The sequence below is a fragment of the Fusarium venenatum genome (assembly GCF_020744135.1).
Source record: "Fusarium venenatum strain MPI-CAGE-CH-0201 chromosome Unknown EDB82scaffold_2, whole genome shotgun sequence".
NCBI classification, from domain to species: domain Eukaryota; kingdom Fungi; phylum Ascomycota; class Sordariomycetes; order Hypocreales; family Nectriaceae; genus Fusarium; species Fusarium venenatum.
The window spans coordinates 6,545,367-6,565,109 of NW_027072130.1; the positions used below are offsets into that span (position 1 = coordinate 6,545,367).

The following is a 19,743-nucleotide window of genomic DNA, read 5'->3' on the forward strand; positions in this document are numbered from 1 at the left end:
TCTATGTAGTCTGAGAGTTGCCCAGGTCATTTTCGAGCGGACACTCCGCCTGCACAATCGACAACTTTCTGTCTACCTGTGCTGGCCACGACATTTCGAAAGTGAACTGCCGCATTTGTTTTTCCAACAGCCTTTGTCATAATATTGTTTTAAAGGCTTAAGGGTAAGAAGTGTAACCCTCTTCACCAGGCTGGATAGTACCATTGGAAATAGCTGCAGCATGTCCACGGGCCATGTAGCCAGCGATAGGGAAGTACTGTCCGAGCCAAGGGTAGATCTCCTTTGAACCAGGGGTGTTTCTCCAGTCTCTCATCAACTCGCAGATGATGGAGAAAAGACTGACAACCTGGACACCAGCGTCGCGCATGCGATCGTTGGAAACATCGCGGATGAGAGGGGTTGTGGTACCAGAAGCCTCAATGTTGGCCCAGACGGAGTAGCCTGCGTCGCGAAGAGACAGGGCGAGGAAGGTGGTACACACATCAGTGGTGATACCTGCAAGGATGATTTGAGACTTGTTGGTGGCCTTGACAGCATCCCGGAACTCTTCACTGTCCCAGGCGTTGACTTGGCCCTGACGTTGGACGAGAGGAGCCTTGGGGTACATTTGACGGATCTCGCGCATGAGAGGGCCGTTAGGTCCTAGGAAATATTAGAGAATGTAGCCTTTCGACTTTGTAAAGACTTACCCTGATCAGCGGAAGTGGTGAGAATGACGGGCATCTCGAAAGCCTTGCCAATGGCAGCATGAGCCATAGACTGATGGTGGTACAGAGTAGGATCCCAATCGCGAGTCAATTGGTAAAGACCCTCCTGAATGTCGACAACGAGGAGAAGCTGTACGTATCAGTATACTGCCGATGACCATCGAGAGGCTACTTACAGCATCGTCCTTGTCAAGACGCTCATACTTGTAAGCGGCTTGCTTTGCAAGGGCAGAAGCAGAGAGAAGGCCTGCGGTGATGATGGAAGTGAACTTCATCTTGTCGATTTTTGAGAGTAATAGGCTTTCTGGAAGTACTGAATCTGCTGAGATGGCTATTCGAACCTGTCGAGTAACTTTTTAAATCTGGGCAGAAATACAGCTATATATACTCAAATTTCTTCCATGCAAGCCTCCGACTCTGCATCTTTCCCACGACCACGTCCCTGGTCCCAATCTCACTGATTACATAGACTGCACCGAGGGTTCAATGCATAGTCGGGCTCGAAATCCGACTCAGCGGCCGAACCTTCGAAGATGCATATTGGCCAAACACTCTGAGGATCTGATATGCCATTGCATAAAGCCACATGCAACAGTCCCGCAGCCACAGGAAGCTATACGAATATGCATAATATGCGGCCCGCTTGCAAGTGGGTGTATTGTCATACGCTTGTAAGCTGTTTAGAACGGTTTGTCATCATGTGGCTATACCCTCTTGAACCCTTCTCCCCACTTTGCACAAGGGTTAGTAAGCTGTAGTCAACAGCTTTCTCAGCAATTGTATCCATTTCAAATACAACATGAAGTGAAGGCATTCCTTTATAATATATGCCGACGTATTAGTTGCATCGGAGTTATAGCTTAGGTTCCTGCTATGTCGATTCGGACCCTGAGATCAGAGTGGATCTTGATTGTTTGTCATGGCGGGTCGACAAGGAAGTATTTTATTTGTGATACATCTCAAGGATCCTGCCTCACCAGGGTATCGGTAGTGATTAGCGGACCAAATTGCCCGAATATCGTATTTACTTATACATGCCTGCATAATATTGATTGGCGGAGTAACATGTGGAATTGTAACCATCATGACAGTGTAACAGTGCATGAGATCAGAAGAAATGGGAAACAAAGAAAAAGAGTCAAGCTGACCAAAAACTGACAATTAGTTGTGTGGCCTTGTCCTTGACTACGCGTCTTGGATCGCTTTGACTCTAGGCACCTTCTAACGCTCGCATATTTCTTTCTTCTGAACAAGCCTCGAAACTACAAAGCGCGAGTTTTTTTTTAACTTATTCTTCTTCTTCAACATCATTTTCGATGCTCAAAATCGCATGTGCAAAACACTCATAGGGCATTCCATCGAACTAAAGCAACATCCTTGTCGACAAAGATTTGTTAAGATTGCTAGAGATTTATTGATTACCTAGCAAGCCAGACAATTCGTCCCCTTAGAAGCCATGCAAAGAACGATGTTGAGAGTGTTGAAATACTGAAAGTTCACAGGTCACTTCCTCTGAGTTGTGCTATGCTTCACTGTTAGTCAATACCAAATTCTATAACTCCCCCAATATAGGCAAGCGATCTTAATAAACCTCTATATACTACCAAAGCTTTTTCTTACTTTGGTACATAATTTTTACGGATCGAAGTCTATCTTTCGGATCATTCCAAATGTCGCAGTTAGGTGAAGATTGCTTCGCGAACATGGCAAAAATATTAAAGAGTTTTTCTTTCTTTCCTTTTCGACGGGACATTCATTATCAGATGTCAATACCAGCTTTCAAAAATCTCTATCGCATCCATATACGTCCGATTGCCACAACGGAGATAGACCGGGGTGGTCCGGCATTGGGGATTGCCAAGCGGTTGTCAGCTTGAGATCACAAGTCATTCTTGTCCATTGGTTCAAAGCCGGCAACTTGCTTGCATGACGATCTTTAGGATACGCGGAGCCTCATCTCAACCTCATCAATACTTATGGAAGATTTTTAGTGAGTTTGTGACTCATCAAGGCATGAATAGAAGACATGTGAGTCAACCAAAATGATGAGTCTGGTCTCGGAATCTCACGCAAGCGAGATTTGCACCTTGGGAAACAGTGTGTATCCAGGACTATCACCGTGAATCGGGCACTGGAATAATGAGAGAAAAATATGCACAAACTCCAATGCTCATCTCTTATCAAGTAATTAGTATCTCCAAATGATCCCTTACTCCGAGATAAATACCATTGACATCTCCCTAGTCCTCCACGTTCGCAACCGCCTCCGCAAAAGCCATCCGGACCCGTCTCCGCAAAGCAGGTCCCCTCGGAACCGCAGTCTGTCAATCAACTCACTGTTCAAGTGCGGGGTGGTTTGCGTTAGTGATGGTTACAGCTAGCGTAAGCGGGGAGGATTCTTGAGAGACCCAATTTAGTACCAGATTTACTTCGAAACGTGGGGAAAGGTCAAGCAAGTTGACGAAACGATTCAACAGCCTCATTGAAGAGTCCAATAGGATGACTGACATATGCCAATTCTGTGAGGATAACTGGGAAACTGCCGAAATGGTTGAGGCCAAGGGTTCTGCACTCTACATCATTGATAGGTTATGTTTCACAACCTGCTGCATGCACAGCCAACTCAATACTTAAGGACAGGTCTTCCCCTCAGTTTAATCAACAAATTCTATCCTTCTTCATCAACATCTTCTTCTACTCACAGACTTCATCATGGGCGATATCATTCCTCAATCCATTCCTCGTGCTTCTCGAGCGTGGGCAGTCCCAGGCTCAACCAACATCATCCCAGCCAAATTCCCCTCTGCCTCACCCAAACCCACAACTTCCGACCCGCAAGAAATTGCCACCAGCGTAGTCAACGCGTTCAACAAGGCCCTACAGAGCAAAGACTACCCCGCTCTATCGCAACTCTTCGCCGAAGACGGTTTCTGGCGAGATCATCTTGCGCTCACTTGGTCCTTTAGAACAGTCCAAGGACCAGATAATATTTTATCTTTTTTGAAGCAATCTTCTCAATCAAAAAATGGGTTTCGCTTGGCCAAAATCGGTCTCGATACCAGCTCCGCAGTGCGAAAGCCTCAATCCATCCCTATCGATGGCAAGGGTGAAGTACAAGGTGTTCAATTTTTCTTCACTCTTGATACCGTTCTAGGTACGGGACTGGGTCTTGCGCGATTGGTGGAGGTCAATGGCCAGTGGAAGATCTTTACTTTCTACACACGCATCAATGATCTCAAAGGTCATGAAGAAACTGTCAACGACCATCGACCTCGTGGCGTTGAGCATGGCGGTATGCCTGGCCGAAAGAACTGGGCTCAGCGAAGAGCTGAAACTTCCGAGTTCACCAAAGATGACCCAGCTGTCCTGATCGTTGGTAAGCTACTATCCAAGCAGTCAATATTTGTTACTAATAATGTCAGGTGCTGGCCAGGCCGGTCTCACTGCTGCTGCCCGACTTAAGATGCTAGGCGTAGAAGCTTTGGCAATCGACCAGAACGACCGTGTAGGTGACAATTGGCGAAAGAGATATCACCAACTCGTCCTTCACGACCCGGTCTGGTATGACCACATGCCTTACCTTCAATTCCCACCTCAATGGCCTATCTTCACGCCAAAGGACAAATTGGCTCAGTTCTTTGAGGCATATGCTACCCTTCTTGAACTCAACATCTGGATGAAGACATCTCTCATCGACACTAAGTGGGATGAGGCTTCCAAGACTTGGACTGTCACTGTTGAGAGGAAGAAGGATGATGGTACCACTGAGAAGCGAACGTTTCACCCTCGCCATATCATCCAGGCTACTGGTCACTCTGGAAAGAAGAACATGCCTGATATGAGGGGCATCTCCGACTTCAAGGGCGATCGTCTTTGCCATTCCTCCGAGTTTTCTGGTGCAAAGGAGAACAGTCAGGGCAAGAAGGCCATCGTTGTAGGCTCTTGCAACTCAGGACACGACATTGCTCAGGATTTCCTCGAGAAGGGCTACGATGTAACAATGGTCCAACGGTCCACCACTCACGTTGTTTCCTCAAAGGCAATCACCGATATTGGACTCAAGGGTGTCTACAGCGAAGATGGTCCTCCCGTTGACGATGCCGATCTCCTCATTCACGGACTTCCCATCCCAGTCTTCAAAGCACTTGCTGTTGAAACCACCAAGAAGCAAGCCGAATGTGACAAAGCCATCCTAGACGGCCTCGACCGCGCCGGCTTCAAGGTTGACCGCGGCCCAGACGGTGCAGGACTCTTGATGAAGTACTTCCAGCGCGGAGGAGGTTACTACATCGATGTCGGCGCATCGCAGCTCATTGCCGACGGCAAGATCAAGGTGAAGCACGGACAGGAAATTGAGACTGTTCTCCCCAATGGTCTTCGATTTGCTGATGGCACAGAGCTCGAGGCTGATGAGATTGTATTCGCCACGGGATACCAAAACATGCGAACGCAGTCGAGGACTATGTTTGGCGATGCTGTTGCCGACAAGGTCAACGATGTCTGGGGTTTCAACGAGGAGGGTGAGATGAGAACTATCTGGCAGAAGAGTGGACTACCTGGATTCTGGTTCCATGGTGGCAACTTGGCTATGTGTCGGTATTACTCTAAGCTATTGGCTTTGCAGATTAAGGGATTGGAAGCAGGATTGTATACTTATGACGATATTTGAAGTTCTACAGCACGATATTGTTTTTAGTTTTCTAAGCCTAAGTAGTGAAAGAATGAATCAGTCCACCAAAATGCAAGTTGGTTGGAAATAGTGCTGAAGGTGTGTTTGCAAATATCATTAACTCGTGATATAGCTATATAGAATAGAATTATATAATTAGGTATTAAGCCATGTCCATCATTGTACAAAGAACATCTGCTTGGTCAGAAAGTGCTGAGCCACCATGGTATCATTCCTTTTCAAATTTAACCAGCCTGGTAAACAGCGAGAGCAGCAACGTGGGGGTTGATCATAGTCAGGTTGTAAGGCGTAACGTAAAGATCAGTGTCAGTCAGGGCGAGGAACATCGTGCTGTTAATAGCAGGGTCACCTTGCCATGTGGAAACGTTGGGTTGGATGGTATAAGCAGTTCGATCCTCGAGGCTTACGTTCTGCAGGGGAGAGTAGGTCACGTTGAGCTGAGACACCCAAGCGGCAAACTTGGGAGCCTTGACGTTGGTTGAAGTGATGTAGCTGTTGTTGGGACCGACAGCTTGGCCTGGGGCGTCCCAGTTCAGGAAGACCTGGCGCCCAGGGTAAGAGAGTGGAATGCTGCGGTTGTTGGTGATGGCAGCGGGGCAATCAAGAGTCTTGTCGGTAGCGTTGACGCAGAGTTCATCATCCTTGACGTCGGCAGTCGACAGAGTGTTGGCGTAACCACCAGTAGTCTCGTTCCAGACGTTGGAGCCGTCGATACGAGCAGGATTGGGCTGGTTGATGATATTCAGAGATGGGAAGTTCTGCCAAACAAGACGGGTCTGATCGGCAGGGCAACTGGAGATGTAAGGAGCAAGAAGAGTCCAAGCCCAGCTCTGGGGAATGCCAGGTGTGTGCCATTCCGGCATGGGGAAGTTGCCGCCGAACTGTCGGAAAATCAACTGCTGACGCGCCTCGATAGTGATACTCTGAAGCAGCAGCTGTGCCGCAGGACCAGAGTTGAGATGGGGCAAAAATCCATAGACACCAGACTCACCCCAGCGGGTGAGCTTCTGGTTGAAGTCGATGAACTCGGGGACATTGGAAACGGGGTAGTTGTAGGTGCACTGCTTGGGGGCCTCGGGGCCAAGCATGTTGCTGATGACAGTAGCATGACCAATCTCCTGCTCAGCCATGTACTCGATTAAGAATCGATCCTCAGCTCCGATGCCGTAGGAGTCCCACTCCTCCTTGGAGAAAGTAGCTAGACCCCAGCGGAAGAGATCAAGCTCGATCCACTCCTGGTACAGCGCAAGTGCAAGAGACTGGTAGTCAAAGTCGCTCTGGACACGGTACACGGGCGCAGAACCATTGGTACCAACACCGCCATCAGGAGTGTAGGGAGCAGGCTGAGGAGCGTGAAGCTTGCCATCAGCAGGGTAGTCGTAAGATCCCGGAGGAGGTGGTCTCTCAGGAATAGCGGATGCTAAAATGGTAGTCGACACAGCACCTGTGGTAGTGGGTGTTCCGGTGTATGGACCGTGAGAAGTCACATCGCTGTAAGGCCTGACAGGCGCTGCGATACCAGATGAAGAGACAGTTGTCTGTGCCTCTGAGACAAAAGGAGCAGCGTGGGAAGTGCCTGCGACAGCGAGCAGGGCTACGCTTCGCAAGAAGGATTTTGTCGACATGGCTTGTAAGATGCGATAGATCTTGAAGAATGCCTGTCTACTGCACAAAAAAAACAATCTCATGCAGGACCAACACGAGCATTTTATTTACTTTCGAAGACATGCTTGTTGGATAACTGGATGAGACAGATCTGATCGGACTTACAACCTACAGTGCCTGCATTAACAAGATCCACTATGATGCGTGCTAAAGAATATTATAAATCATGTCGCGTCATACAAAAAGAGCAATCAACACGTAGTAGAGGTCGTAATGATGCCATCAACAACTGCACAATTCAAGACAATAATTTCGTGTACTCTATGAAACTCAATTGATTCCAAAGTCAATGACATTATGACTTGATTGTTTCGCTGGGAATAAAGAATTGCGATGTTGTATCACCGGAGAGAAGAGGCTTGAACTAGTCCACTTGTGACGGTTTAATCCGAACTGTAAGGACCGTCGTTGTCGTACTTGTGACTTGATCATGGCGTAATTTTTGTCTAATTCTTTTGGTCGAACGGCAGTTGAGCATTAAAGCCCGGGAAACATGATCTCTGAGCACCGACAAGCAGGACATTCCCTGCAAGAGACGAAAGAGAGAAAACACCCCCTGCAATGATAATGCTGGTTCATATTTGCTCATTCTTGATTGACTCTCACCGGAGTCTTTCACCCGCTATCGTCATAGACACCAATTGCAACGTAGATAGGTAGAAACGGTTGACGAGTCAACTTTATCCCGATTGACTAGTTTCTGATGCCGATCTTCGATTTCATTTACACTTTACGCTGTTCTTCTTTGTCGATCTGCATATACGAGGGCGACGAATGTCGGGGTGATTTGTGTGTCACCCTTTCTCATCGACAACTGCTTGACAGGCTCTGACCTATTATCAATACCGGAACTGTCCGTACCGGAGCTTAGGTCCCGGTACGAGACAAACTCAGAAACAAGACGAATCAGGAGCTGGGAATTACGGTGCAGTGTAATTGATGCTTTGTGAGTGGTCAATCGCACGTGCATCGTCAGCAGCATCATGAGCGAAGTCTGTCATTTCTTGCACTATTATGCGTCAAAAGGTGTCTGAAGCAGGTCAAGAGTACTGAGGCACGGCTATCATTTCGTCGTCATGGCAGGTTCACCGCTGTGTAGACAGCATTCTTGGCCAAGCTCTCAAAGTTCATAAATGCATCAAGCACGTCCATATCTCGTCAGACAATTGAAAGCAATTCCATACTGAATAGAAAATGTCATCCATCCGCGCAATTATCACACCTCAACTTCGAGCAGCTATCAAGCCTCGAACGTTTCGTCTTCAACAAAGTCCTATCCGTTTCCAAATCGCAGCCATGTCCGCTATTTCCGACGCCATTATCAAAGACCACCGCGAGCTGAAGGATTACTACAATGAGGTAGTCAACTCGCGTGACCACGATCATCAGCAAAAATTCGGTAACCAATTTGTTTGGGAGCTGGCGAGACATTCAATCGGAGAGGAGTTGATTGTTTACCCGGCTATGGAAAAGTACATGGGTGCAAAGGGAAAGAGCTTGGCCGACGAAGATCGCCAGGAACATCACGAGGTATATAGACCCTAACACTCTTTCACCTGTGAAACCATTAACTAACACATGGTGAAAAAGGTCAAGGAGCATCTCAAAGTTTTCCAAAATCTCAGTTCCACGGACCCAGAGTACGTACCTAAGATCAAAGCGATCTGGAGTTTGTTGGAGAAGCATATCGAAGAGGAAGAAAATCGCGACCTGCCCGCTCTTGAAGAAGCCCTCAAATCGCAGGCGCAGGAAACTGAGTCTCTGGCGAATCAATTCTCCAGGACAAAGCAGTTTGTCCCTACGCGAAGCCATCCCAGTGCTGGTGAGAATCCACCTTTTGAGACAGTGATGGGACTCATGGCCGCGCCTGTCGATAAGCTCATGGATATGTTCCGCAAATTCCCCGATAAGAGGGAGTTGTAAATACAGAGTACATGTTGTGAATTGTGCAAGGAGTAATTATACTATATATGCACTAATTCATAAGCCATCTGGATATAAAATTGCATAATTCAGATTGATAATTGCAATATGATGCAAGCTTCTTATCAGTGACATTATTACGATAAGACATCAGTCTTACCCTATAACTCGAACTTTCTGAATTCTATTACTTAGTGTAGTCCTTTCATGTCATCTATGATATTGTTTTCTATACATTGCCTATTCTGAGATATTTGCTAGAAATAATCATAAGCCTTAACTTCCATTTTTTTAGTTGATATCCGGTTCAAGAGAATTGGGTATTGATTTCCATGTTTCTTTGTCAGTCATCAACAAATTTGACGTGTGCAATTAACTGAGCGTTACTCATCAAATGACCATCCATTTATCTGTTAGTTCTTTAGGACAAATGAACACTCGTTATACTTAAAAAATTAGCAGATTTATATCTTACATCAAGTAAAGCCCAATTGTAGTATGTTTACTTCATCGCGCGTGGAATTCCTAGGGGTGATAAGATTGTGTTGTCTATCTTATCTCCTATCGTATCATTTATCTTATCAGAAAATTGCTCAACGCCGACTCTAACCGAGGGTGATTTGCATTTGTCAAAGAAAAGAAAAGATGTTGGAAAATATCGCATAGAACATTGAAACCGGCGTTGATGAGAAAGAATTGTGATTATGGCAGTCTGAAGAATTGCAATTATTATGATCGAGATACGATGTAAAAATATCACACATATTGAGACATGGACGCCATTCAGATGATGAGTTACATGAGCTTCCTTATGTATCGAGAACTGTTCCCTTATTACATTGCAAAATGAAATAAACCAGAGACAATTTACATGTATATTAGTAGTCATTATCAGAAAGTAGTCACAAAGATCACAAGCCAGGCCGTTATCGCTCATGGCTCAAGAAGAACTAAAAAGGGTATTGTAGGGTTAATCCGATGCGGGGTTACTCATCCTCAACTCCAAACTTTTATGTTATCAGTCACACCAAGTTAAAAACCACTGTCTCATCACAACTTTCACTCACAGCATCATCCACACTCAAAATGACTCCCTCACTACAAGACGCAAAGATCACCTTCCTCGGCGGTGGCAACATGGCCGCCGCCATTATTGGCGGTCTCCTCGCCAAGAACACCAACAAGCAAAACATTTATGTCTCTGAACCCTGGGACGTCAACCGCAACAAGATGGCCGACCTCGGCGTCCGCACCACCGCCGACAACAAGGAGGCCTCTGCTGACGCTGATGTTATCATCCTCGCTGTCAAGCCTCAGGTTGCCAAGGGTGTGTGCGAAGAGCTCAGCTCAGCTTGGTCTGGACGCGATAGCCTGCCTGTTGTCATCTCTATCGCTGCTGGCATCACCCTTGCTAGCATTGCACAATGGTTCAAGGGCGATAGTGGGAAGGCCCCTCACATCGTCCGTATCATGCCCAATACACCTGCCCTAGTCGGAGAGGGCGCTTCAGGCCTGTATGCTGCCGAGGATGTTACTGGTGCTGAGAAGGAGTTGACTTCTGCTCTCTTGGGCAGTGTCAGTAAGGCTACTGAGTGGGTTGACAAGGAGGAGCTTCTCGATGTTGTCACCGGTATTTCTGGTAAGTTTTGATCATCCTCACCTAGATTGCAATGCTAATTCAACAATCAGGTTCTGGTCCTGCATACTTCTTCGCTTTTGTTGAGCATCTCATCTCTAGCGGCGTCAGCCTGGGACTTTCTCAGGAGCAAGCCACTCGTCTCGCTACTCAGACTTGTCTTGGCGCTGGAAAGATGCTCGTCGAGTCATCCGATGAGCCTGCTCAATTGCGAAAGAACGTTACTAGCCCTAACGGCACTACCCATGCTGCACTTGTCAGCTTTGAGAACTCGGGATTGAAGGAGATTGTCAACAAGGCTGTTAAGGCTGCTGCTGACCGTGCCCAAGAGCTTGGAAAGAACTAAGTTATGACATAGATACGTCGCAACGACATGACAAAATAAAAAAAAAAGCAATCTAGTTTAATACATCCTACATGGGAATGTGCCTATCGCCGATTTGTTAAAATGAGATGCTATGAGTTATGTAGTTCCACTATTGCTTTCCCGATGACAACTTTGAGTCGTGACTTAGGATACCGACCAGTCTATCTCGCTTAATGCACTTCTCAAATGAAAAGCTGCTTGCAAGCTCCTCCAACTCATCCTTGCTCTTATCCCTGAATAGCTCTGCAAGCTCCCATCCAGCATACTCGCTCATCAAACACTCCCTGATGACACGCTCAAACTGTCGCTCAAATGTCCAGACCTTGGGGTACTTGGTATCTCTATACTTCTCCAGCACTTCGTCCTTGAGTCCTTGGATGAAGGGCTCGTATAGGTGCTTGACGCCGTCCTTGTTAACCACACCCCAAAAGTCGAGACCAAGTCGTTGCTTCTTGGCCACGAAGGGAGCAATAAGACGCATGTAGGGTGATTCAGGATCGAGGTAAACCATGCCTTGGTAACCAATATCCTTGTACAGCCAAATCGACCAGCTGACGTCTGTCTCTCTGTAAATCGCAAGCTGCTCTTGTAGTAGGTTGAAGCGCTTGTTGTTGGTCTTGACACCCTCCTGGCCTTCTTTGTGCTCATTCTGATAAACTGGTCCAAACTCGCCGTTCCAGATAGGGACGTTCTTCTCTCTCATGAATTCGACCTTACGCTCAAAGCTGCTGCGCAACTTGGAGTTTTGCTCCTCAGTGCCTTCGTATTGCTCGCCAATGGGGAAGCCGAGGAAACTGTAGTCGTGGCAGGCATAGACAGCGTTGGGAAGTGGCTTCTCTGGGAAAGCTCGGAAGTCCATAGCGTATGTGTTTCCATCGACAAAGATCATGTGGTCGGGGTCAATAGCTCGGACCTCCTTCTCGGCTCTCTCGTACCACTTGATCAGTCTGTCGCCGTAATGGCCTGAAGATGTTTTGGACTCGTCGGCAGGTTCGTTGAGGAGGTTATAACCAGCGATGACAGGGTTGCCCTTGTAGTGAGTCGCTAAGGCCTTCCACAATTGGATAGCCCGGTCTTGGTGGTCCTTGAAGTCCCAGAATGCTGCTCGGGAAAGGCCAGAGTCGCTGTGCCAATCTTGGTTCTGACCTCCGGGAACAGCGTGTAGATCCAGGACGGCGTAAAGGTTCTGCTTAGCACAAATTTCGACACATCGATCGAGCCAATCGAAACCGGATTGCTTCAGGTTGTCAGGATCCATGTCATTGATGAAGTGACGGTAGTTGAAGGGAATGCGGATGCAGTTAAGTCCTAATGATGCAAAGTAGGCAGCATCGGAGTCTGTGAAGAAGTGGTGACAGAGTCTGTCGAAGAAAAAGTTGGCCTTCTCTTCGCCTAGAACCTCAGCCATTTGCTCTCTGTGTTGGAATTCGTGGCCGGAATAGCCAGTGATAAAGTTCTCCATGTTGAGCATACCACCAATGGCTGTGCCTTTCAGGATGACTTGGTTTCCTGAGGAGTCAACAATCTTGCTACCCTCTGTGTGCAGCATCTTGCATGTTGCTCTCTGAGGGCGGCCATTTGAAACGCCCTCGTAAGAGCTAAAGTTGTCAGCTGCTGCGACCATGGTGAAGGGTTATTGGTGCGATGAAGAAGAGAAATGAAAAAAAAGGAAACTTGATAGGAAGAAGAATGAAAACTGTAAGATGTTTGCTAGTACCAGAGAACGTATCACCTTTCACCTAAATACTTTGTTTATCCTCTAAGTGGAGTGTATCAGGTGGTCTCTTACGAGCGATACTCCCCGACGGCTCACATCTCCACACACCAACTCATATCACGGAGGGCAAGGATCTCCGCGACTACAGTGGATATTCTGCATGACTCGCCAAAACACGGGGAAAGCGAGCAAATTACGCTTGTGGTATGGCAATGATGTGACTAGAAACAAAAGGATATTAGCTATTCAGCTTTGATTGAATTTGTTCGCGCCTAAATAAAAATTAAGCTTTTTGCTATCCAGTACACAACAGACTGGTTAAACCCGGGCCCCATACAACTAATCTACCATGTTAATCGCCAAGTTTATGCAACACTTCCTCCAAGAATATCCGATGGTGTGACAACCCTGCTACATCATCCTCCCATGCTCTCAAAACTTGCATAATTCTCTCACACGCTTCTCGCCAACCGTTCGGCATTGCCGAGCCCAACAGCCGAGCTGCAAGCAATACCGTCGCGGATCGGACGAGGGCTCGGATCATGAACCATGTTCCGTGATGACGATGTAGGAAGCCAGCTTGGTTGACATCGACGTTCAACACGTGATACTCTAAACCCTTGGTTACAAGTTGAAGGCCTGGTACGGGTGTCGTGATACCTCCCTCTAGGGCGGCGAGATGGGCCATCACAAAGGGCCAGTAGAGTCGTTCGAGGAAGTTTACCAGATGGCCGCGGAGGACAAATCGACATACGTTGTCTTCTTCGGGGCTCGATGTGATTGAGAGCTCTGGTGGGAGACTATCAGACCATTCATTTGCCTGAGCCTCATAAGATGGTACAATAAGAGCGAGTTGCTTTAGAAACTCCACATTCGAGGCTGATGCGCGATGTAACTCGAGGATGTCCTTGCATGTGCGATTGGAGAGCCGCCTAAGAGATATCTCGGATAGATAAAACAACCAGGCTGTATGTTGTCTGCTGGAAGCTGTAGTCTTGGTTGACTCCAGAGGATGTGGAGGTGTAGGGAAGAAAGGTGGATACAGCACGCTCGAAGAATAAGGCATGCTATAGTCGGGAAGCGACAGTTCTCCTCTTAATTCCATCTCAGACTTCCAAGCAGACCAGTACACAGCTTCTTGTTGTGTTTCACCCAATTCCGGTCTTGGAAACTCTGGCCCATCAGAGGCGCTTAAGAATTGTGCTTTCTGCAGAAAGGGCAGTGTTTGACACGTTGCTAGTGCCTGTGAGAAATATCGCCAGGCTTCGAATGGCCTGAAAGTGCTCATAAGATAGACTCCAGACAGAAAGAAACATTGCGCGGAAATAATATCAGATCGAGCCATAAGTGTTCCGATTCTCTTCTGCGCTGCTTGGAACAACGCTTGAGCCTCGAGATACTGCGTCGAGTCAGGTCGTAGATGGAAAGTGGCGTCAAGAGATGTAGCTATCTTTCCCAAGGCGCAAATGATCAATGTTAAACATGATCCTGGCGACCAATCAATCCCCTCAATAACGACATTGAGAACAACCCTCCTTGCAGCTGCTTCCTCCAGGATTGGGTTCTTGCAGTGTACGTGCGCAAAGAAGTTATCCAAAAGCACCTTCACACCCTGGGTGTCTAAATCCGCTATATCCGCTAGCGAGTGACAACCAGGTGAATAAGACGGTGATGGTTGGGGAGCATCGTTCTGAAGTGTTGCATGGGCCGACATGTCTCGTGAGAGAACGGACCAGAGGAGAAGGCTTTCCATTTTCTCTGGCAGGATACTCCTCAATGGTATATCGCTCATAGGTGAATGGTCTAGTTCCCCCACGGGAGACTCTTCAACAGTAGGCAATTCCTGGACAGGGCCATCTGCTTGCCCAAAACCAACAGCTGGTGCTGAATGAGAGTCATTGTCTCGCGTATCGCGAAGTATCTTTTCCAGCTCATCCAATCGCTCCAGAATCTTGAGACTTGCGGGGTCAAATGCCGACAGATCGACTGGGGACTGAATGCAGTTCGCCCCGACGCTGAGACAGTATGAGCATGTCGGTTTGAGATTGTCGCATTTAGTCTTCCTGCTCCGACACACTTGACAGGCCGTATTGGCCCGTTTTCGCGGGTAGAAGGCGGTTCCGCGTGGTGCTGGTCTCTTGCCTGGGCGACGTTCCGGTTCCTGGCCTTGGAGCTGATCGGCTGATGCTTGCGGAGTCATTTTGTCGTACCGTCATTTGTTACCGAAGGGCAGGTTGAGGTGGAGGTGAAGGACGTGGAGTGGAGGTTCTCAGCTCGGGGAATGTCGCTCCTTTTACAATTCGAGTCGTGACACCACTTTGAGAGACCTGGAGTGGAGATTTCATCGGGGAATGTCGCTCATATCCGCCAAATCAGGGATAAGTCTATCCCCGCGATCCCCAGGTTGGCCGAAAGACGATCTCCCCACAAACCCCAGACTGGTCTAGACCGAACTAGTAGTGAGTCTTGGGTTGGATCGTTTTTTTCTTCGCATGACAGTGGATGATGAGTTTCCTTGTCACACCATTTTGTGCCGTTGCTCATGGTACATCCGATGCTATAATACCAACATCGGGAAGTGGCATGGGTCGTTGTATATAAGACACAGCAGCTGGCCCCCTATTCCATGTTTCGAAACACCAACAATCGCACTCCATTCTTCATCACTTACAACACGGTATTAATTCACCATGGAGGCTTCAAATAAGCAGTCCGCCATCAAATTAGACCTCGAACTCCAGGCCAAGGTCTCAGGAACAGAATATGTCGATGAGAAGTCCCATGCTGTCAACACGGACCGACAAGCTGAGCATGATCTTACTCTGAGGCAATGCTTCAAGCAGCATCCCAAAGTAATTCTTTGGTGCTTTTACTGGTCAATTGCTGCTATCGGTTGGTAAGAACAATCCATTGTCTTTGCAAACCATATCGCTAACAGTTTTGGTATAGGGGTTTCGATGCCCAGATCAACGGCGCAATGATCTCTGTCGCCTCCTTCCGACGTGACTTCGGGTATGCCCACCCTCGATCGATTAATATACCCGTCTAACGCAGTATTAGATATGTCGAGGACGGCAAAGCCATCCTCCCTGCCGATTGGCAAACAGCCTTCAACACCATCAGCTCCGTCGGAGGCTTCTTCGGCGGTTTCATCTGCTCCTGGATTTGCGACAAAGTCGGTCGAAAGAACTCCCTTATCATGGCTCTTTTGTTAGCTACTGGCGGTACCATCGGAGAGTGCATGTCACACAACAACGTTTCCTTCCTCATGTCCAAGCTGATACTTGGTTTCGCACTGGGTTTCTTCCTTACTCTCGCACCACTCGCAACATCCGAGATCTCGCCTGTTGTGCTCCGTGGTATCGCGACAGCAGGCGTCAACCTTGGTATTGCCATTGGTCAATTGGTTTCGAATGGTGTGATCAAGGCCTTCGGCGAGAGGACTGACCATTGGGCTTGGCGAGGTGCCTTTGCCACTCAGGGTATCTTCATTGTCCTTTTGGCTGCGGGTCTGCCTTTTGCTCCTGAAACACCATGGTATCTAGTTCGAAAGGGAAAGATTGAAGAGGCCAGAAAATCCATCATCTCGCTCTACGGTTCATCGGTCGATGTTGACGCCAAGCTTGCCACTATCCAGGACACAATTGCCGAAGAGCAAGCCATGTCAGCCGAAGCACCATCATGGGCACAATGCTTCAAGGGAACCAACCTTGTTCGAACCACGACTAGTATGGGTGTTTTCGTCTGCCAACACTTTGTGGGCATCATTTTCGTCCTGGGATACTCGACATACTTCTTCCAACTCGCTGGCCTTGAGGATTCTCGCAGTTTCGATCTCGGTGTTGGAGTCACAGCATGTGGTGTCCTTGGAAACATCTGCAGTTGGTTCGTCGTCAACTCTTTCGGTCGTCGCAAGATCTTCCTCTCTGGTATGGGCGGCCTCACAGTTCTCTTGTTTCTCATTGGTATCATGGACGTAGTCCCCACCGCTGCTGCCAAATGGGTTCAGGCTGCCTGCACTGTCATCTATGCATATGTCTACTTTGCCACCGTCGGAGCTATGGCTTTTGCCGTCCTGGGTGAGACAGCCTCCTTGGCTTTGAAGGCCAAGACCATGGCGCTAGCTACCGCTACCCAGTCTGTTATGGGCGTCGCTATGAACTTTGCCATTCCTTACATGGTCAACCCTGACGAGGGTAATCTCAAGGGCAAGGTTGGCTTCATCTTTGGTGGACTTGGTCTCATTGGCTTTATCTGGAGTTGGGTCTATGTCCCTGAGCTCAAGGGCCGACGATATGACGAGATTGATCACATGTTCCACAACAAGGTCAGCCCTCGAAAGATGGGAGAGTATAAGATGTGAGGCTAGTTACTATGTTTGTTGGAGGAAGCAGATCGTGGTATTTCAAGTTAATTTTGTAAAATTGTGTCGTGTATTTAAATAGCAGGATCTATGGAGTACATAGTAATAAGACTATGAATTGATGTCACAGCGAGATTACCTGGAAGTTATATGACCGAATAAGATTTCAATCTCGATTAATTGTGATTCTATCATCCAATCAAGTACAGAGGTACGTATAATGAGGTACTAGTATAAACTAAGAATAGGCATCACTCATTCCCCTTCCAAGCTCAGTAATTCCAGGAGGTTACCCCAGGAAAGCTGCGAGCAGTGGTAGAGCATACATCAGTAGCTCACGTACCGTTTGAGTCTTTCCAGCGATGTTGGTCTGACCCTCGCCGACGGTGGTCGCTGATGGCGATGCTGCGTCCCCAGCTCCAGAACCAGACCCAGAATCTGAGCCTGAACCGGAACCTGAACCAGAGCCTGAGCCAGAGTCGGAATCACTTCCACCATCTCCACCGCCACTACCCTTGTCCCCGCTGCCTGAACCACTTCCGGAATCACTTCCACCATCTCCACCGCCACTACCCTTGTCCCCGCTGCCTGAACCACTTCCAGAACCACTGCCGCTGCCGCTTCCACTACCATCACTTGAGTCCCCACCACTACCAGAATCATCATCCCCATCTTTGTCACCGGACCCAGACCCGGAGCCGCTACCACCATCATCCTTCCCTCCTCCGCCTCCGCCTCCACGTCCACCACTCTTGTCACTCCTGGCAACCCTAATATTCGCATCCTCAATCGTGAGTTCAACTGGCTCCTCTCCACACTCTTGAATCATGCGGATTTTCTGGTTCTTGGCAGACTCGAAGGGATCACTTTCGATGTCCTGCGAATCATCGCCATCACCCTTGGAAATAAGCTCCTTGTCGTAGACCGTGTTCTCATCGACCAACATCTTGAGCCGAGATCCAGTCTTGCCATCCTTGGAGTTAACAGAGCCGATTCTGTCTACTTTGACGGAAAGAAGAACGCGGATGTATTCGCCGGCAGGGATCTTATCAACCTCACCGCCAGTGGGTGCGATCTCGCAGTTTGCTTTGCCGTTTGGTGGGGGTTTGAGTAGTCTAGATGGGGTCAGTATAAGATATGTGTCGAGAGTTGTAGATGGGAATACTTACACGGCCTGTTCGCCATTGGAAGCTTCCTTGAACTCGGCATAGTCACCAAGCTTGGTGTCTTCTTCCAAATCAACGGGAACCTCGTATGCCTCTCCTGTTGGGGCAGGTTTCGAACCGGTAACCGTGGTGAAGCCATCTTTACCAGTGGCAGCAGGGGCAGACGCCTTGGGGGGTTTATTATCGGATCCTGTTGAGATGGTATCTGGGTCAGAGTCTGTATCCTGGGTCTTTTGGGGCTCATCTGGAAGGTCTGTCGTCTTGGGACTATCGCTATCCGCAGATGGTTCATCACTATCGGTCTCGGTAGGGGAGTCATTGCCAGTCTCAGAGGGGGTCTCAGGTTGGTTTTGATCGCCTTCCGTTTCCAAAGGTGCAGTGGGCGAAGCTATTGGACTGTTCGTACCTGAATTGCCGTCTTCGTCGTTGTTAGTAACATCTGAAGCAGCGCTTGTGGGCTCTGCATTAGTAACAATTGGTTCGTCATCGCCTCCAGTCAAGGTTGGTCCTATAAGTTCTGCTCTGGTATTTGATGATTGATCTTCTGATCCTGAGTCAGCTGTAGGCTCATCTGGAGTTTCAGTCACTGAATCACCAGGTGTCACGGTAGGCAAAAGAGCCGGTGGTGGATCAGAGGCCTCAGGAGTAGATACTGGGTCATCTTGGCCAGTTTCTGTTGGTCCGGGTTTAGCCTCTTCCGGCGCAGAGTTCAGAGCATCACTTTGAACAATATCGGGTTCACTATTGGTTGCGATAGGTTCCTCACCGTTTGTATCTGTAGGTTCTGGGCCGTCTGTGGGAGATGGTTCAACATCAACATCTGTAGGCCCTGCATCGGTGGGAGAAGGATCGGTATCGGCATCTGTAGGCTCAGGGTCGTTGGTGGCACTGGGCTGTTCATCATCGGAAGGTTCTGAGGGCTCCGTGGAGGGTTCGACCGGAGCGGATTCGTCGGCAGGGGCTCGGGCGCCGTCACCGGAAGAGGGCTCTGGCTCTGGTTCTGGATCAGGAATAGGATCGGATGTTGGTTCTTCGTCTCCACCGCTATCTCCACCGCCTGTCGACAAATGTTAGCAAGCGCTTTTATTATACAGAACAAAGGATAGGGTCGGCTTCTTCAAACCCACATATGGTGATGAGTATATTAACTTACCTCCGGCTGATGGCTCAGGAACTGGGACATCTGCCCCACCTGTTTCGGTAGGAGGATCTGCAACAGTAGCTACAGCATCGTCACCTGCCGAAGGTGCATCGGTTTGGCCTAGACCTCTCTCAATGAGGAGACCTATGACAAGGCCTTTCAATAAACGCATAGTGACAAGCAGAAAAAAGGTTGTTTGTAAAGGTAATGGACAATGAACAAGGTGAGTTGAATGTATGCTACACAAGTTAATAATACTGACATTACTCTTCCCTCTTATAGATCGCAGACAGCTGTTTGTCTCTTAGCATCTAGACCTTCTTTGGTGGGTATTTTCATGCGCAGACATTAGCCACTCAGCCACGACC

At 48.2% G+C, this 19,743-nt stretch overlaps 9 protein-coding genes across 9 annotated transcripts; 4 read left to right on the top strand and 5 right to left on the bottom strand.

Moving 5' to 3' along the window:
* Positions 1 to 20: 20 nt before the first annotated feature.
* On the bottom strand, positions 21 to 1,215 carry EDB82DRAFT_500203 (Isochorismatase-like protein). The gene is made up of 3 exons (XM_025735526.2): positions 884 to 1,215; positions 690 to 837; positions 21 to 642 (listed from the first exon to the last, which is right to left on the bottom strand). Exons 1-3 carry the CDS (start codon positions 980 to 982, stop codon positions 158 to 160), a joined length of 732 nt encoding a protein of 243 aa, XP_025586224.1. The 5' UTR covers positions 983 to 1,215; the 3' UTR covers positions 21 to 157.
* A 2,156-nt stretch (positions 1,216 to 3,371) lies between these two features.
* Positions 3,372 to 5,525, top strand: EDB82DRAFT_536836 (uncharacterized protein). The gene is made up of 2 exons (XM_025735527.2): positions 3,372 to 4,083; positions 4,130 to 5,525. Exons 1-2 carry the CDS (start codon positions 3,420 to 3,422, stop codon positions 5,374 to 5,376), a joined length of 1,911 nt encoding a protein of 636 aa, XP_025586225.1. The 5' UTR covers positions 3,372 to 3,419; the 3' UTR covers positions 5,377 to 5,525.
* On the bottom strand, positions 5,526 to 7,307 carry EDB82DRAFT_500208 (uncharacterized protein). The gene has a single exon (XM_025735528.2). The coding sequence runs from the start codon at positions 7,083 to 7,085 to the stop codon at positions 5,622 to 5,624; it is 1,464 nt and encodes a 487-aa protein (XP_025586226.2). The 5' UTR covers positions 7,086 to 7,307; the 3' UTR covers positions 5,526 to 5,621.
* Positions 7,308 to 8,256: 949 nt separating this feature from the next.
* EDB82DRAFT_475663 (uncharacterized protein) lies at positions 8,257 to 8,985 on the top strand (the record flags this gene model as incomplete). Its single annotated transcript, XM_025735529.1, has 2 exons — positions 8,257 to 8,592; positions 8,653 to 8,985. 2 exons carry the CDS (start codon positions 8,257 to 8,259, stop codon positions 8,983 to 8,985), a joined length of 669 nt encoding a protein of 222 aa, XP_025586227.1.
* Positions 8,986 to 10,071: 1,086 nt separating this feature from the next.
* Positions 10,072 to 10,967, top strand: EDB82DRAFT_545811 (pyrroline-5-carboxylate reductase dimerization-domain-containing protein; the record flags this gene model as incomplete). Its single annotated transcript, XM_025735530.1, has 2 exons — positions 10,072 to 10,624; positions 10,675 to 10,967. The coding sequence occupies 2 exons, from the start codon at positions 10,072 to 10,074 to the stop codon at positions 10,965 to 10,967; spliced, it is 846 nt and encodes a 281-aa protein (XP_025586228.1).
* Positions 10,968 to 11,046: 79 nt separating this feature from the next.
* On the bottom strand, positions 11,047 to 12,691 carry EDB82DRAFT_500215 (glycoside hydrolase superfamily). Its single transcript, XM_025735532.2, has one exon. It carries the CDS (start codon positions 12,610 to 12,612, stop codon positions 11,098 to 11,100), a length of 1,515 nt encoding a protein of 504 aa, XP_025586229.1. The 5' UTR covers positions 12,613 to 12,691; the 3' UTR covers positions 11,047 to 11,097.
* A 252-nt stretch (positions 12,692 to 12,943) lies between these two features.
* Positions 12,944 to 14,976, bottom strand: EDB82DRAFT_500217 (uncharacterized protein). The gene has a single exon (XM_025735533.2). The coding sequence runs from the start codon at positions 14,903 to 14,905 to the stop codon at positions 13,058 to 13,060; it is 1,848 nt and encodes a 615-aa protein (XP_025586230.1). The 5' UTR covers positions 14,906 to 14,976; the 3' UTR covers positions 12,944 to 13,057.
* A 261-nt stretch (positions 14,977 to 15,237) lies between these two features.
* Positions 15,238 to 17,161, top strand: EDB82DRAFT_536842 (general substrate transporter). The gene is made up of 3 exons (XM_025735534.2): positions 15,238 to 15,601; positions 15,655 to 15,717; positions 15,766 to 17,161. Exons 1-3 carry the CDS (start codon positions 15,396 to 15,398, stop codon positions 17,066 to 17,068), a joined length of 1,572 nt encoding a protein of 523 aa, XP_025586231.1. The 5' UTR covers positions 15,238 to 15,395; the 3' UTR covers positions 17,069 to 17,161.
* A 59-nt stretch (positions 17,162 to 17,220) lies between these two features.
* EDB82DRAFT_178398 (uncharacterized protein) lies at positions 17,221 to 19,694 on the bottom strand. Its single transcript, XM_065607134.1, has 6 exons — positions 19,388 to 19,694; positions 19,001 to 19,291; positions 18,830 to 18,907; positions 18,641 to 18,778; positions 18,238 to 18,424; positions 17,221 to 18,183 (listed from the first exon to the last, which is right to left on the bottom strand). Exons 1-6 carry the CDS (start codon positions 19,545 to 19,547, stop codon positions 17,358 to 17,360), a joined length of 1,680 nt encoding a protein of 559 aa, XP_065464923.1. The 5' UTR covers positions 19,548 to 19,694; the 3' UTR covers positions 17,221 to 17,357.
* Between the last annotated feature and the right edge of the window lie 49 nt (positions 19,695 to 19,743).